At 43.6% G+C, this 18,596-nt stretch overlaps 1 protein-coding gene across 1 annotated transcript in view; it reads left to right on the plus strand.

The window, feature by feature from the left end:
• LOC139046719 (uncharacterized) overlaps positions 1-15,660 on the plus strand; it is a 41,585-nt gene extending 25,925 nt beyond the window's left edge. Inside the window, exons 8-10 of the mRNA XM_070522224.1 lie at positions 3,222-3,413; positions 4,575-4,691; positions 15,314-15,660. Coding sequence (XP_070378325.1) covers positions 3,222-3,413; positions 4,575-4,691; positions 15,314-15,457 — 453 coding nt within the window. The 3' untranslated portion in view covers positions 15,458-15,660. The remainder of the gene's footprint in view (positions 1-3,221; positions 3,414-4,574; positions 4,692-15,313) is intronic.
• Positions 15,661-18,596: the final 2,936 nt, after the last annotated feature.

Consider the following 18,596-nt stretch of genomic DNA (forward strand, 5'->3'; position numbering starts at 1 on the left):
GATGGGGCGATGGTTCTCTGGCTTCGAAGCATCTTCGCATTCAAATATCGGTATCCTGCGTGCTCCCTATTTCATCTGCCATTACGCAATTCATGACGATTCTATTAAACAAAAAAAAGCGGATGGACCAGAACTCTGACGTTGCTACATATGTATTCTGCTGATATGCCATCTAGTCCGACAGCGCTGCTTTTTCTAGATCGATGCAACAATCGATATGTCTTCTTTATTTAGTGGTGGAAGAAAAGCCGAATCGAGTATTGAACCAAAGCCACCGTTGAGCCAATTAGATCGGTGGGTCCATTATTATCAGCGCAAACCAAACAAAAGAAATCATTGAAGCTGTCCGCCCAATCTTTATGATACATCCGAAACTCATTGTTATCTGGTCCAAATGCGTACCTGAATAAGAGCCTCTAAGCCTATTCGCCATGGACCAAATTTTAGCGGGTTTATAATGCGAAGAAAAAAATTTATTGTGATAGTAGTTCCTCTTAGAACAGTGCATCAGTGCTGTAACTTTGTTCCGGGCTTCTCGATAGAGGCAGTTTCGTCATCAGGGTGGTGTCGACATCGCATCCACTACTTTTGCTTTTCTTCAGTAGCTTTTGTTATCCGATTGCTCAGCCAGTATAGGTGCGGTCTTCTCTTTCGGACCCAGACTGTTTTCCTACATGGCTTCTTTAAATCGGAAATCAGCGCTTTGAAATTATTATGTACACTGTTTGGACAGCTATTTGCTCACATTACTTTTGAGTCATAGAGAAAAACTAGACGGTCGCATTTAAAGCAATAAAATATTTCGATGTATTGGGATTCTTTACTTTGGATTGCTGGGAACTAGTGAATAAAAGCGGGCTACCTATAAAATAGTGGTCTGCCAGCTTTTTGTCACTCGGACGAAATTGTTATTTGACAAATCTATTGAACGGACCATCACGTGGTCAATACAGGAAGTCACCACACGAGACAAAAGAAGCTCCTCTCGTGTAGCCTCGTTAACTACTGACTCAATGTCATAGTCACCTAAGATGTGCAAGTAAATTGTAACCGTGGATTTCTCCGAGGTTAAAATGTCTGTGTTAATGTCTCCAATGAGACAAACGTTCGACAACTCAAACAACTGACATTTTGCTTTAGTTCATTCAAAAATGTTTGCATATGTTCGGAGGGGGGACGATAAATCGCAGCTAACAACAAGGCCACGTTACGTTAGCACTTTCCATGGGAAAGGCGAGGCTTTCCGCCCCCATAAAACTAAACCTCGTAATTGTAGTCACCCACTTAGTGTTGATGAGTACTCCTATTCCACCACTTCTCCTGGCCGTTCTCGTAAAAAGTGTCCTTGTAAATTCGGTAGAACAAACTGTGACAACATATCATCTTTAACATATATCTCCGACAGTATAAATGCATCCACTAAGGCCATGACCTCATCACCATCGACAAGGAACTGATCCCAGTATTCTCTTATGATTCCTATGTTTATGTCAACAACTGAAAAAGAAGGTTTATCACAGTTTGCAAAAATAGATCCCAATGAACCGTCGTCCGGGAGAGAAATAGTTTATCGCCACGAGTTTCAAGCATCTTGTCGATGCCAGTGACAGAGGCAATCCTGATGACAGGGCCTCCGTCTTCCTTTCGTGCAAAGGTCTTTGCATTTCTTACCCAGACAAACTTATTGCTGTTCTCTTTGACTTTCGATCGAGTTTTCTGAAGACGTTCCCTAGTAGCTTGGGTCAGGTTTGCATTGAGATATATAGCAAGTACGTTTTTTTTTTTCTTTTCTGCGCCAAGGCACGAAGCTTGCCACGAGCAGCCAGCCCAGCGTCCTTTAACTATGTCCCAAGGCTCTAAATCCGTTATTTATAGCTTCAGCGCGAGATCTGCGATGGCAGTTCGCAAGTTTTCTCCCGGTTAAAATGAAAGCCCATGTATCTCGAGGTTCGATAGTCTGCTATACTGCTCACAGCCATTGATATCGACCCGTAACTGAACAATCTCAGTAGATTGGGTATTCAGTGTTTGCCTCAGCCACACCACTTCAGTTTCTAGGCTTTTCAAGGCTGAGTCAGACTTTTTTGTCTGTGTCACAACAGTGTCATACGATGAACCCAGAAACTGTACACAGTTTTTAAGTTTTCAGTACAGTCTCTTTCACTGATGCCGCTTCATCTATTTTTGGTTTCAGAGCTAGAAGCTCGTCGAGCTTTTCTCGGGGAGGCAAAAGAACAACCATCATGTCTTTAATACCCCTTAGTTCTTCTCTGAGAGCAGTTAATTCCTTAGCGAAAAAGCCAGAATCACCAGCCAGTGCAGTTCCTTCAGGATTATGGGCTCTCAATAAGCTGTTATCGCTTGCAGGTGTTCTGCATTGCTTACATTTCCAAGCGTCTCTTTTGGCCACGCTCATTGATGCAAACGTATTTTCAGCCACACCCGAACACTTTTTGAGGCGGTGATAGCCTAGTTTGTAATCCAAATACCTGAGGAATCTGCCATCGCCTGGCAGCTACTCCGAGCACCATTGACATTTCATTCGGTCAGGCATGGTCGCATACACACCCAAAAATGTACAAGGCTCAATATAGTGTTCGCTAAATACCTATTACGTCAGCACAGTGTTCAGCACAATAACGTACGATATACTTATAGCATCAGTACAAGGTCCAACATAACTTGACAGTAGTCCATCGGCAGCACTGGCAAACAACTGCTCTTAAAATTAATGGCCAACACGCCAAGAGAAAAGTGGCAATGAATATTCGCTGACAGCTTCGCCACCAACTGCGAAGCACTGTTTATTCGGGAGCGTCTTTTTTGTTCCGATAAAAGATCAAGGCGCCATGGTTCGTTGTGATGTCGAAGCTAGCACCGGCTACTTTGGACAGCAGCTCAGCGGGCTATCACAAACATCGCCCAAACTTTCCAGCTGAACAATCTGGCTAGGCCTGAGACGAAAAATTGCGCAGCCGCAGAAGCTTGTTCCACGTTATTTCAAAGCGACCAGAGCAGCACCTGCTAAGACAAACTTGGCGATGGGTATTCGGAGACAGCTTCGCCACCCACTGCCATAGTAATAATAATAGTAGTAATAAGCAATGACTTGTAAGAGCCGCAGCTAGCGATGCACCTGCAACGCGAGTTGAATGTGTACGTGTTGTCTTCATTTATGGAGGTTCTCTCACGCTCTCTTTCGATTTTTTTTTCTACGCCAGCCGTTACTGGGCCTGGCGTTACCGAAGCGTCTGCAAGAACTGACCAAGAGCGGCCTAACCAAGAGCGACCGGCGCTACGCCCTGCTATCGTTCGCCATGTTTGCGCGGGCGTACCGTATGCCGAAGACGTGGACTGACGCCCGCAATAGAAGCATCCGCGCTCAAAAAGGCGTCATCATGGAATACCGGATGGTGAGTTGAAAGGGAAAGTCAATAGTCGCCAACCAAACGAAATGCAAGGCGCTCTTCAGAATATACCTAAATTAGAAAAAAATAATAATTACCTGTGGCAGATCGCCCAAGTCTAAACATCCAACTGGATTGCTCGAAGAGGCAGCCACTCACACAATAAATCAAAACTGCTCGATGATTTAACAATAAAAGTAACGCCTATACAATTTCACGCCTTGTTATGTGCCCGCTGCGTGTCGCGAGACCATGGCCTTTCAACGCTATCATTCAGCCGCTGGCTCGCTCGTTCGCGTGGAGGAGTATCGAAACCATGGAAACGTGCCTCCAGTGGGCGTAGGTGTCCCAAAGTGCGTTTCACGCCCTGCTTACTTTGATCTGAGAGCGTGAACTTGCCCAATGCATCAAACAACTCAAGAACAACAAAAGGATTTAGAGAACGGATACGCACACACACGTACATCAATAGGCTGCATTATTTCGTGTAATTAACCTGATAAAACAAAAATAAATATATTAGTTTGTCTGTGTAATATCGCACATCGCATCGATGCCAACAGCCGCCGTTGTCGAGTAGTATAAATGCAGTGTCTTGTTCTATGCACAACTTTTTCGCTACTAAAACACTTCTTTAGCACACCTGATGCAGCGCTAACACCAACAGGCTGTCGTTCATATGTCGTACACATCACAGAGCATCGTACGCTGGACGATAGATAAATATATTGCATGTTACAAAAAAAAAAACATGAACAACAGTACAATCTACCCGACAGATAGAAGTGTGAAACGAATGAACGAGCGTGTCTCGCTTTTCGCCCCTTTCAAAATGCGGCTTCTTTTGTGACCGGGAGCGAGCTTGCGACCAGAAACTTAGCAGAGCGAAATCAACATTCAGTGAGCTACCGCTACAGGTCTCGGGGTCGTAGTGCCTCCTCGAAACGTTTTCAAGCAATCGGGGTGACGACATCGAGCACGAACATCATTCAAGACGGGCCTAGACAAACACGAGCTCCAATCTCGTCTAAGAACAATACGAAAAATAAAATAGATCTATCGCATTTATAACGCTTGTAAATGCTTCATGCTTTCATGAAGACCAGTTGTTTTCATACAGAGACTACCGATGTTGTTCTTTTTGACTTCGTGGGTTGCTTTTTCCAGGTATGCAGACACAGCAAAATTACCCAGGACGCCCGGGACATCGGCTCCTCGTGCGTGGCGAACACGAACACCCAGTTTCTGGCATTGTTCGATACCACCCAGAATGTAACAGAGAAGGTGAGGGCAGCATTTGCGTGGCTGGCATATCTGATGTATTGAGCTAACCTATAGCAAGCATTACATTCTTTGAAGAAATCGGGCGGCGAGCGAATACATGATGAATATTTCTGGTCACCACCTCTTTTTGGCAACGGAGATGTTCAGCGTAGCCCTTCATACACGGCAGGCAACGCTACGGAGACTATAAATACTTCTGACGCTGCTGCCATTGCCCACCAAAAAAATTATGCATCACGAATGACTGAAATATATGCAAACTGGCGTCGTGTAATCGTAAGAAAGACTTACAGGACGCTTTTAAACGTGGGGCTCCCATCTAAATACATAAGAACAGAGCAATCGTTTTTCTCGCAAACCACTCCCCAAATTTGATAAGGTATGCTGCATATAAAAGAAAAAAAACGGAAATAAAATGGAGATTGAGAACCTTTCTTTTTATTTACCATATTGCGTCCTTTGAAAAAAAGTGATGATAACTGAAAAACTTCTAGCACGAAGCCATAAAGTTTGCAATTCATTCACTCAACAATGAAAAAAAAAAGATATGCTAATTCAGAGTACCGCACCTAAGAATAAGTGTAGTGTGAAGAAAATTGATGCATTTTAACTTCACTCTGATTACTGCCAATGAGATGGCAGTAGGACCTTGCAAATCCCTCGTAGACATCGTAAGAAATTACACAATATTTATTGACGCGTCTGTTCATTAATCTTTTTTATTGAGACTGTGCTTCACCCGCCAACTTACATGTCACTGATCAGGGTAAGACGCGCCAACATGATTTATACGTTACGCAAATGATATTGTTGATTCTATTTGTTGTAGACATTCTCGCCGAACTTTGTCTAATCAAATCGTATGGCCGACAGGAATTGTGCGGTAGTTTCGGAAGAACGCGCAGGCACCAGCGATTACGATGGAACATTCAAATAGTCGTGAATAAAAGGCGACACGCTTGACCCGCAGAACTGATTTTCCACGATCGCACACTGTGCACGGCGATATCCTTGAGCGTCGAGGTCCGCTTGTTTTCCTGTGCACAGATTTGCCCAAATTACAGTGAGTTTTGTGAATCAGTTTTCACTTCTGTGTTCTTCGCCGTTACCACAACGTGACAATATCAAGTTAGTCCGTTTTTTTTGCTCCATTGAATGCAAGTTGGCAGAACTGTGATGTCCGGTTCAAGAGCACTACTGTTAAGCGCCCGTATCTGGGTTGAGCGTCGGAGTGCTCCGGCTCCAGTGTCGTCGACGTAACTCAGCAAATAAGGAAAGAGGGAACAAAGAACATAGCAGGGGATGAAAAGCGAAGAGAGCGTGAGGAAGAAAGCATAGAAGGGAGGTATGACCGAAAGCTGGAAGAGAAATGCGTAGTGCCGCTTTGCGGTTAAATGGCTGCAAGATGGTGCCACAGTAGCCTGCGTGGTGTGCTCAGCGATGGCACGCGGTGAGCGCGTCGAACGATACCATGTACGAAAACAAAACTCTAGTAACAGGGATCTGTTTGACGGGGCTACTGTGAATCTCGCCCACGCGTCACCAAAGCTATGCCTCTCGCGATAAATCGATTAGCGAGGCAGCACCGCTACACATCGCTCAATTACCAACAAGGCGCAATAGACAGATTGTCAGCGCCAGCCAGTGTATGGCGAAATGAAAACACGTGTAAGCAGCGCTCAAATTTCACATTAGGAAGTGTCGTAATCGTCATTGAAAATTTTCAGTGAAGAATGTGGCAACTTTGTGCCAAATTCGTTCGTCTTAAAACGCAACTATTAAGGCACCCCCTTCTGCGGAGACCGTCGCCGTAGCCGAGCGAGCGAGCGTAGTGAAAGATGAAAGCGAAAGCGGAGCACAGGGGGGTCTGCAATACGAGAGGAGGAAAGCGGAGAAGAAAGTGCAGCTGTACCATAAGACGGAAAACGGAGGATAGTATGGCGAAAGCATTAGAAAAATACGCAGTTTCGCACGAAAAGCAGAGCACCGTCTGGGACAGAAAATTAGCAGTTAGCTGTACAAAGAAGGGATAGTAGTTTTTTATTAGCCGTATAATATTGTAAACATGCACATCTATTAAATTACCAAGGATAGAATGTGTAAGCGTGAATGAACGAGGACGTAGAAAGAAATGGCAACGAGAGTTTGCGCGCTTGCCGCAGGTGTGCGTTTTCTGGCGTGTCTGGAGTTCGCACATGCGGCAGCAGCGATGTATCGAGGGACACGTGCTGTATTGGAAAGCGCATCGTTTCTGGTATGCCCGAGGAGACGGTTTTGTCAGGCGCGTTGTATAACCGAAGTGAGATGTGAGCGTGTGGTCCAGCCCCCCGTGCTGGAGTTCAATATGCTTGAAGTACCTCACTACGCTGTGAGATTTGAAATTCCAGTGAGTGAGATCACACAGTACGTTTAGAATTACGGGCACGAACTTTAAAAAGTAAATGGCGCATACCGCGGGTTTCGCTGTTGACGAGCTGAATACGTTAGATGGATGCCTTTTCCCAGACATCCACAACAGACAGAAACAACGCTGTCTATGTGTGTCTGCTTCTACGCCTTCGTTCAATCACACTTACACATGCTGTCATAGATATCATAGCTATCGTAGATGCTCTAGACGTGCGACCCAGCGACGAAAGCCGATTACACTCAGGACCTGGCCAAGTTCGAGGCTGCCATTCGCAGTCCGGATCTGGTTGACCAGCTTTGGGCAGTCCATCTAGCCCACGTCGCGGTCGCGATGCTCCGTCCTCCGGTCCCGGCTTGGGATTAGCCTTCCTATGGGTCACCCTATAGCCTTGAAGGAGCCAATAAAGCTTTCCATCTATCCATCCATCCAACCAACTAGCCCGCCAGCGTGTTTTAGCAAAACAACAAGCACGGTGTCACACGGGCCCAAGCAAACATTAACACACCTCAATCTTTGAGCGCTGATACTCGCGGTCCAAATACTGGGGCGCTAGAACGTAAAACTATTTCAAACTTTTCTATTCCAATTCTGCTATCAGTCCTCCACGATTGGTGAAAAACTTTTTTCGACCACCCCCACTTCACCTGTCTTTCACGCGGCGTCACGAGAACCGCGAAAGATCCCCATCAAATATGATATGTACACACTGATTATGCATGATATAACAGAAAAAAAGAAAGACAGATATTTCTGATTCGACCTCTCTTCGCCATTAGCCCTCGGCTATTGGTAAAATGTTTTCGGGCTGCACCCACTACACCTGCCTGTCACGTGTCGTCATAAAACCGCACAAACTCACCGCGTCAAACTGACGTGTACGCTATAAAGATGCATTAATATGCCGAACAAAATTGAATTTTCTTCGGAATAGCCGCAGACTGCCCCGTTCCCAAAGGAATAAAAGGTGGCTGCCGCCGATCGCCGAGACGCTGGCTACTTGCACCTGCCGGAGGGCATGAGTATATTTGCGTATAATAAAACTTCTTGCGTGGCCATGTAACGTTTTCGAGCACTTTCGACACGTTTACCACCTCGTTCTGCCTACTATTCTTTGCTGAGGGTCAGTTTCAGCGTCATTCTTAAGCTTCCGTTGCATGCCGTCGCGATTTTCGACCAGCCACCACAAGCTAAGAAAGGGAAAGCCGACAGATCGCAGACCTCGGCAGCACCCTCTTCATCCGGTTATCGATTTTCAATGCACTGGCTCTGCCGCAGCGGATCCCTCTCCACTTGAGCGTTCTCCTCGCCTCTTGTCAGCCAATTAGATACGACAAGCCGCTTAGTGTAGGCAAGGTTATTCGTTTTTCAAGCATACAAAAGTGACCTCCTATGAAGGAGGTGAGTGTTTCATTGGTTTGTACAGGCAACCCTTTGGGTGACTGCCGGTGCTTGCTTCGGTGGTTACGCAAATCTGACGTCAGGAGTTTGGAATAGAAACATATTGGAATAGTTTTACGTTATAGGGCCCCTGGACTGCGGAATCGCTGCAACCGCTGCGATCGATTTCACCTTCCTTATCTCTCGTTCCAGCGCGAACGAAACGTCGAAAGCACAGCGCATACGAACCTACTGGCACTACGCGCATTCTGTAAACATCGCAGATCCCTTTGCAGATAAAACACTAAGGGCACACGATTGGACCACATCGAAGATCGCTTTCAAGTTGCAGCGCCTGCGCTACCACGCTGTACGTAGCAACTGCCGCAAATAAGCTCCCCACCCTCATCCTTTGCACGCGACAGTGGAGGGCATGCTTTCGGCCCGCCTTCCTCGCTCGCGCACGCTAGATCGCGTCCATAACAAGTTTGTTAATGCTCAACACAAGACAAAGACAAAAGAAGGTATAAAACGACGACACGGCGCCTGTCATTTTAGGTCTTCTTTTGTCCTTGTATTAAGTTGCGCCGTTACAGATTTACTATGAATCCCAACCAACTGGCTCAACTTGCCGGTTAGATCGAGTCCATTGGGCCGCGTTTGCCGGCTTACCCTCGCACGCTTTCACTCGCACATACCGCATAAGGAGGCTGCGGCGATTTCATAACTCTTGGACTTTAGAGGAACCTCATGGCGATGGCGGCGGCCGAAATGCGCCTCGAGAGTCCACATAATTGCTATCGTAGTAAAACCGTAGTGCAGAGATGTTAGCTAAGAGATGGCGCCAGAGTAGCACGCGTCTTCTGGATGGCCTGTGAGCGGCGGCTACTGCGAATCGCGCCCCACGCGTCATCTATGCGCTAGCTGCCGCATCTCCAATTTAGCACGTTACTCGCGCCGCACATCGCTCCAATTCACAGGAAGTTTCACCGCGCCACCCAACGTATCGCGAAATTGAAAACCTAGCGGCACTGCAATTTCGCATTAGGGAGTATCATAATCATCGGTGATTTTTTTTTCTCGTTTCTAAGAGCATGCGAAGTTTTTGGCAATATTTCCTAAAGTTTCAAACCACGTGTACTAGAAATTTTCCCTGCTGTAGTCAAAAAAGCTTAACTACTTTACCCAGATGCAATGAATTTCACTCAAATCTCATTCAACGTAGGAATCCAAGTTGCGCCAAGCATTTTGCAGGCACTTGGCTACCGCCATATACCCTGCGGCGGCGCACCTCTACCATCTTTTTGACCCTCTCCATTACTTCGAGCAGGCGCTCGTGTGTGAATTCACGCTCATGGTTAGAAAGAAGCTGCGCTTGCTTTATTACCCACTTGATTATTGCGAACGTTCGCCTTCCTCTGCGATTCAGTAGTACTCCAGTAGTACGCCATCCTCAAGGTGCTCAAGTTTACACATTTCTCGTCGAAGCTGCGGTCTTCCAAGAGCTTTTTTGGAAGCGACCGGAGCCGATTGGCGTACACAGTTGTGGGAAACTTACTTTTGGATCGCTGTGCGTACGGATGCAGACACACGTTGTTCCGCAGCTGACATACCCGGATGTTCTTAAGCGGGTCAGCTGGCTCGGTGGATGCGGGTATCGGATGCCTAGAGTTGGATGACGCAACCACTCCAGGAAGACCGACATGAGCATTTACTCAGCAGCCCAAGTTTGTAGGCACTGCCATGCCGGCCGGCCTACAATTCCAAGTAGACCGACACTGAAAACGTCCATAGTTCGCAAAAAACAAAGTGATTCCCATTTATAAAGTGCAAACTTTCTTTCGACACTCTCAAGTTTGTTAACGTTATCTTTAGTCTACCGGTCCCATGCAGTGCAAAGTATGTTCTACCTTTCGCTGGATAAATGTTAGGTTATTGAGCAGCTCAACATTTCAAAGGGAATTTCTAAGCTTGTATTGCAGAAAACGTTGTTCTCGGAAAGGCATAACAATATACGTCGTCAAGGTGCAGTTTTCAAGAAAAGTTGTTAGTGAATGTTATGGCAAGGTGCTCATTTATTTATTTATTTGTTTATTTACTTATTTATTTATTCAGTTTCCCTTATTTCCAGGTGGGGACACTACATAAGGAGGAAATGATAACAAAACAAAACTCACTGTAACTCATTGCGAATAATTGCATAGCGGCAGAAAAAGGAGGTAGAGGAAGCACGATACAAGAAAATGAATCTCTACAGCTGACATGAAAGTGTCAGCAAACGCACAATGAGGCAAACGTGGCAATTTTAGATCCTATACACATTACAGTAAATTTAAAACAAGGGAGCTAGAATTACAATGAACAAATAACCAATAACAGGGTCTGCAGTTTCCAGTGACTTGGAACAGTACACTCAACAGAAGAGCGTATCAGAAATATAAAATTTCAGGAAAGGGAAATAAAACGTGAACATGACACAACTGAACTGAATTTCAAAGTGACCGAATCAGGAAACAAAAATCAATAATGTTCATATGAATGGCTCCTTAATAGCTAAGAAAAGTGGCGAGTAGAAAAAAAGTTGGTACCTGCATGTAAAGGCTGCACATTAAAAGTATGGTCTAGTCGAGGAAAAACGCGACAAGCATACGTAATGTAGCCGGTGGGGAAGGGTTAATTACTGTGATAAATATTTTGCAAGAAAGACAACAGTGCCTGACGCCTGCGATTTGCAAGGGAAGATAACTTGAGGGATATCTTAATTTTTAATTTCAAGTTCATTTACCTACCACATACATGGAGATTCGTATGAGTGGTTGGGGTAAGGGAAAGAAAGCTGCAGCAAAATGACTTGACTAGCCCCGCGCCCCCGGCTATCTAAGTCAGCATGTCAGTAAAATACAATGCATTGCAACGTTGGTGTCTAATGAGAAAACACATGATACCGACAGAAGACAACCCAGCGTTTCAATTCAATACGAGCCAAATACAAAGTTCTCACCCTAATTTTGGGCATATTTGCCACATAATTTTTCATTACTTGTGGTCGTAAACTTGCCCTAGCTGACATGTAAAGCATATCACATAGTAGCTTTGATAGCGTTGCATTTAGGTCCGGTAACAAATTTTTGCTTTTTTCTCAACTTCCGTTTTCGTGGATTGGACCCATTTCGAAAAAAAAACTCCTCATACACTCTCGAACGTTTTCCGTTAGCCTAATTGTTCGAGACTGCTTCTTTGTATTGAAACGAGCGGCTTTCTTCTGAAGCGATTCCAGCTTGTTGATTAGGTATTAGTGGTGAGGACTCCATACTATGGATGCGTACTCTATTTTCGAACGTACTAATGTTAACGTAGTGCAAGCTAAACGTTTCGTATCGGTGTTACCCGAGTGTAGTTTGCGCCAAATGAACTTAAGTGCGCGAGATGCTTTTCTAACCACATTACCTTGATGGCCATTCCACGAAGTATATGTCAAATTAATTCCTGAATGTTTAACATTAGGCACCACTTCGTTAGGCAGGGTATTTTATGTGTAACGCAATTCAACAGCGATGTTTGAGTTAGTAAACACAATGGCTTTTCCTTTTAAAACATTTATTTCCATTTCCGACATTTTCGCATCATTTACTGATTTTGTTCGTACCATCCTGGAAAGTGTCGACATCCGCGGTATTAGTGACCGCTGTTTATATCGCGCAGTGATCTGCACACAATCCTGTGGCAGAGCATAGGTTAGCGTTTAGGTTGTTCACGTATGTTAGAAATAACATCGGTCGAAGTACGTTTGCCTGGAGTACCCAAGGTTTGACTTGGGCTAATTGAGTTAGGGGTTGATTTACAGACACTTTCTGTGAACGGTTTGTTAAAAAGCTTTCGATCCACTTCATAGTTATCGTGTTTATGTTCACGTGTGAAAATATTTTGAATAAGCGGATATGTGAAACTTTATCAAAAGCTCTTTTCAAATCTATTAACTCGGCGCGTATTTCCGATGAAGAATGTATCGCCACATTGAGGTCAGTACTTAGTTTGAACCACGCCGTTTGGGAAGAACGTCCTTTCTTAAAGCCATGCTGATTATGAGAGGGAAAAATCTTCCTTCGTTAGGAGTTTCACAACTGCTGATGATATGATATGCTCTAGAGGTTTGCAAGCGATGTTAGTTAGCGAAATAGGTCTGTCATTCGAAGCTATTGAAAGGTCACCGGATTTTGTTACGTGAAAAACGTGAGCGATCTGCCAGTCATCTGGCAAAAGCCCGGAGTCGACAGACTGCTGGAATGAAGCGGCTAAAGTGTGGCACACGGAAGGGTGAGTTAGGTTTAGAAGTTTTGGGCTTATGGCATCAGGACCTGGTGAAGATTTAAACGGCAATCGATCTATAGCGGCTGGTAAGCCCTGAAGGTTGATGGTTATGTGACCCATTTTACGCCAAAAGAAAGGGGAAGTTTGTCAGTAAGTACGCAGCTGAAAAAAAACTTTGAGTTCCTCAGCTGTCAATGACGGGAGACGAAACTATCGATTCTTATTAATCTGTATAGATATCTGTGAACAATAGCTTGGTTAATTCAGTTTCCAAAACTTTTTTGGGGTTACTTCGTAGAAGGGTGGAAATTTCATGATTGTAGAACTTATCTTGAACTATTTGAATTTCATTTTCACAAAGCTCTGCAAGCTCACGGTACAGTTTCCAAGTTAAATCAGATCCCCATAAGTTTTGCTTTTGAGTGTAGGCACTGTATATGCAACGTTTAACGTTCTAGGTTAACTACGTGTTTTGTATAGATGATGTGATTACAACTTTCGGTATCTATTTGTGCTTTAATGAGGTAAGTTTGTCTGGAAGAATTTCCCAGTGTTTATCTATTCCGCTCAGATGAAATGAACACAAAACGTCTATCGTAAAGGATAACATTTCGTTGCTTATCATTTCAGACTTAGCGGGCGAATAACCATATATGATTTTCTTTTTGCTTCGGAAACTTCATTTGTTGAAGGAAATTCACAATGCAGCATTTTAAGATCAATTATACTTTGAAGTGCATAATTGTTCTTATTTTCCGATTGTCCGGTCATTACGAGGTCAAGGGTTGTAAGACAGTGAGTCGGTACGGTGAAAACTGTGAAATTTATTTTTCGGCATTGGCCCCATCATTTAGAAGTGCCCCAATGCATATTTTTGCACGTTATGCAAAGGTAAGCAGGAAAATCTGTGTTGCTAGCGATGTCCCATTCTTTGTAGCACATAAATTTCTCATTGAAGCTTACATGAACATTTCTCTAATCTTACACAGAATTGCGCGAAATACAACTAAACCATTTAGGAACACTCTAATCATGTTCCAGGATTGGCAATAGTAAAGAGCTCATAATTAAGAAAAAGAGCAGTGTCCCCAGCCCACTGCCTTGTGAAACACCTAGTCCAAGTGGTAAACAGCCTGCGTTGTTCCCATCGACTAAAACATACCGTTCCTGAATAACCAAATAGCCAGTAATTCAAAAAATTATGATAGTTGAAAGATTTGTGCTTCGTTACCCAATCGCGCGATTACTCAATCGAGCGATTTGCTTAGGTCCAGAAAGAGAGCAGTAATTTGACCGTTACTTCAAGATAGTTCTTCAGAAATAGGCGATAGCCGTTCTTAGAAAATGGAACGACTTGGCATATCTTCCAATCTTAAGAAAATATTGCATAATATTGCATAATTTTGCATAATTTTGCAGTGGCTGCGTTTCTGCACAGTACAACTAAGAATTTGGCAACAGTTTCAGCGTAGTGCCTAAAGACGTTCGGAATGCTGTCGGGGCTAGAGGATGTATTTGATTTTAAATTTAATGCAATACACACAAAAACAGTATAAAAGATGAGATTTGACTTACGCAGTTGAAAAACAGCAGAATTCAAAGTTAGCCCTGAATTTATTGTACGAGAAGATAGACTATGAGAACAATGGCGAAAGGCTTGTGCGATTCTATTCGACTCATTACCGACGGTATCATCAACTAAGCTTTTAGTGACAGACTTCTTATTACCACATAGGTATACCGTCAACTTACCTGGCATGTTCTTTTTCAAGTTGGGCAACGTTGAATTAAAATACAAATCTGTTGAGTCCCTTATAGCGCAGGTCCGTTTGTTTTTTATTTCAGTAATAACTCTCGTGCGTGGGTGGTGCTTCTGAGGTTGTTTTATTTTCTCCTGTAGGTAAATTATACTACGTGTTATCCAAGGCGTGTGCTTGTTAACTTTCCTTGTTTCTGTAGGTACGAATGTGTCTGGGGCAATGCCTGCATATTTCAATTGGAGTTTTCCCAGGCGCTGAAAGGTGAATTCAAGAAATACAGAGGGATAGCGGCTAATTTTCTAGTGGCAAATTACTTTGGAAAAACGCTCTCGCCTGACTACATCGTGGCATCGAGGTTCGCAGCATTATTTGTTGCAAAACCAAGCTAGCCCAGCTACAGTGGAGTCGCGGCCCTCCCGCGTGATCTCCGTTGTGCTGTCGACGGGAGCTTCCTACGCACACCGAATCTAGTAGGCGGCCATGGGAGGGCAGTGGCTGCGTAGTTAATTGCGCTCATATGGGACGCCATTTTCCTGTGTTGTACAGAGAAATTCCCTGTAGAGATCTTCCTGTAATATTCTTTTTTTGTACTGCCGTTCAGTATACGTAACTGAATCATAAAGATAGGAATACAGCCAGGAAATGCAGGACCCTCCGTTACACAGGTCCTTTCGCTGTGATTGCGTTTTAATAGCAAAGATGGACTGTTTAGCACTAATTTTACGCCACTCGCGCTAAGTTGGCTTCATATTCGATCCTTCCCCCAGATCGGCACTCGGAAGATGTACGCCCTTCCAGACACACTCGGGGGCATAATGGCCTATCGGGTGGACATGGACGATTACAGCGGCAGCTGTGGCGAGGGAAAGTTCCCTCGACTGAAAGCCTTAAGAAGCGAGCTGCTGACGTGAGGCGGCATTTTCGTTCGCTCACCAGGGTGGCGGCTCCCAGTTGTCCGTCACCACTCGAGCTCGCTTTGTAGCTGGACAAGGCGAGAAGCCCACGGCTGAAATCTCATAACGTCGTGAGGCAACCAAATAGAACATTTCGGTTTGTCTGCTTGTTTCTTCCTCTTTATTCTTTAACGTACATAAAGATGGTATTTTTCGCTGTACTTTCGCTACTACTTTTGCAAGTTTTTTCCTGAAAGTGTAGAACACATAGTGTTCGAATTGTGAGAAGAAAATGAGAGGTTCGGTAAAACCCAGAAGTCTTTCAGACATGAGAAGGAAAGAAACACTAGTAAGGTCTTGATGAGTGCTAGCTGGTTCATACTTAGAACTGAGGTGAAATAGCTCGAAAAAGACCAGTACACAAGGAAACAAATACAACAGACAAGCGCTGACTGCCAACTGGAAGTTTATTTGAAAATCTCCGGACATTTATAGCTTAATGAGCATAGGCATGCCCACATCATTCGCAAAAACATCTGCAAATCATCATTTTATACTTTCTTCCAAAAATGTTATTGCGTTTCCCGACAAGGCAAGAGAGGGAGTGCTTACACATTTATTGCCTTACTTTCTCATTTGAAAGGCCTCCACTATTTCCCTTTCTTTCATGCTCTTTCCTTTCCCTATGAATTTAGTCTTTTCAAATATGGGGGTGCATCGACACTTGTTACAGTCATTTACGTCAGCACAGCACTAACCTAAAGAATGGCTATGGGAGTCATTTAGCTGGACACCTTGGCACATCAACTTGAGCATCATTATGAACAACGTGGTCTTTACAGAGGAACTTCGTCGTGCCAATTTCGTTGCTATCATCGAGTTTCCAACAATAATTACTTGAGAGAGGTTCACCGCTGCGATCTTTTAAGAACCATGAAAATGATGGTTAGTACATATATATATTGACATTCGTGCTAGTGGGGTCGGACGTTATTGTGGCTAGGTACAATACCTTCTATTTGCAGTTATTTAACGGAATTTCGCAGAACTTGTTTTCTATATAACATAGGGAAGTCCAGTAAGACTAAACATGCATGCACATAATCTGCGCAAGTTGGCTTTCTAAAACAGTATTTCTGGAAAACAATGACGAGAACATAGACAACAGAATACAAAACATAGACAACAGAATACAGGATATAGAAGACAACAAGAATTTATTTAGGAAAATCCGTGTAATAATTAGCCCTCGTTCTGCCCATGGAGGAAGGAAAACTGAACAGGGGCCCTGACAGCGCTCTTTGGAAGTGAAGCCGGATGTTTGCGTTGCTCTGCCATCATATCGGGCCAGTTCTCATAGTTACATTTTTCGCGCAAACGGGCCGCTTGGACGCGCCCACCAAGCAGCGATACCAAACAAAAAGGATGTAATCGCGATTTGTCATGGCACTGCCGTTGCCGAAGTCTTGTTGAAAGGAGTTCATAAGGAACTTCGCAAATTTTGCTGCGAGGTCAAATCGGCCGCTTTTGCTGGCTTTTATAAAAATACACATACTTTATCAAGCCAGTCGACTGTTCTGGTGAACCACAGGTACCGATTGCTTTCCACTTGTTCCATGTTTTTAGAAACGTCGCTCCCTTCTACTTGATTTTGTGTGCTAGGGCTTCCTGTGGCTCTCACACGGGCTGGTGAGCAAGGCATCTGGCAATACGAAAAAAATGTACGCATTCTCACTGCATTGAAGGAACGCACTGCACACACCGAACCATTTGCGATCCGTTTGGACATTTAGTACAAACCAGTATTCTCGCTGTGACTTCAGGAATCGTCGGGCTTTATTGAACAAATTCCGGGTGGCCGCGCATCACTGCTACAGTGCCCCGGCGAGTAGGCAGAATGTTAATTCTGACTACGCGTTTAGATTCATTGACTGCGGCCTGAGGCACCTTCTACCCACGGTAAGTGAAGCTTTACAAGAGCCGGCGCATGGTGCAGAACAGGACGCGAGTAGATCCGGCCCAAGTCCCTTACAACATTTTTTTTATAGAAAGTCCATAGAGCCTATAGACATTTGTCAATGAAGTATATAGATTGTCTATAGACATTTCTTTAGACGAGTCTATACACAGTCCATAGACCTATGGCCATATATTTTTTATAAACTTGTCTATAAGTAGTTTGAGTCTATAGACTGTCAATAGACTTATGGCCATACGCTTTTTATGAACTAGTCTATAAAAAGCCTCTGAGTTTATAGACTTTCCATAAACTCATGGCCATACAGTTTTTATAGACTACTCTATAAAAAGTCTAAGTCTATACACTGTCTATGCACTGGTTCTAGACAGTCTATAGACTTATGGCCATACTTTTTATAGACTAGCCTATAAAAGTATGAGTCTATAGAGTGAGTCTATAGAGTGTCTATGGATTAATTAAAATTCATGTATGTAGACAGTTGTCTGCAGAATGTCTACAGACAAGTGTAAAGGCTTACAGTTGTACTTTTGTAGACTGAAGTCCATAGAATGTCTATAAACAAATGGCTATAGATTATCTATAGACTATTCCTGCAGACTTGTCTATAGACTTATGGCCATGCCCTTTTTAGACTATTATATAAAACGTCTGAGTCTATAGACTCTATAGATTAATGAAAATTTGTTTGATACAAATGTCTGCAGAATGTTTATAGACAAAAGCACACAGGGTTACACAGTTCTACTTTTGTAGAGTAAGTCTATAAAATGTCTATATATAGCGTATCGACATTCAATAGACTTCAGTCTATAAAAACAGAACTTTATAATCCTATCCACTTTTTCTATGATATTCTGCAGACATTTTTCAACAAACATGAGTTTTCATTATTCTATACACACACACATTTTATAGAAAAGCCTACGAAGAGCGTATAAGGCCATAAGTCCATAGCTATCTGTTATCTACAAGTTAGTTTACATTTTTGTTTACATATGTTAGCAATAACATTTTGAATGTGTTATGCATGTGGCCCTGTTGCTTTTAATCTGCACTTAAGCATTATTGCTAGTAGATTAAAAGTGGTCCTGAACCAGCTGTACTCTCCTATATGTCGAATAAACAGAAATAATCGAGTGCTGAACCGTGCAGTGCAAAAAAAGAAAACAAATGCAC

This window comes from Dermacentor albipictus, chromosome 7 (genome assembly GCF_038994185.2).
Source record: "Dermacentor albipictus isolate Rhodes 1998 colony chromosome 7, USDA_Dalb.pri_finalv2, whole genome shotgun sequence".
Lineage (NCBI taxonomy): Eukaryota > Metazoa > Arthropoda > Arachnida > Ixodida > Ixodidae > Dermacentor > Dermacentor albipictus.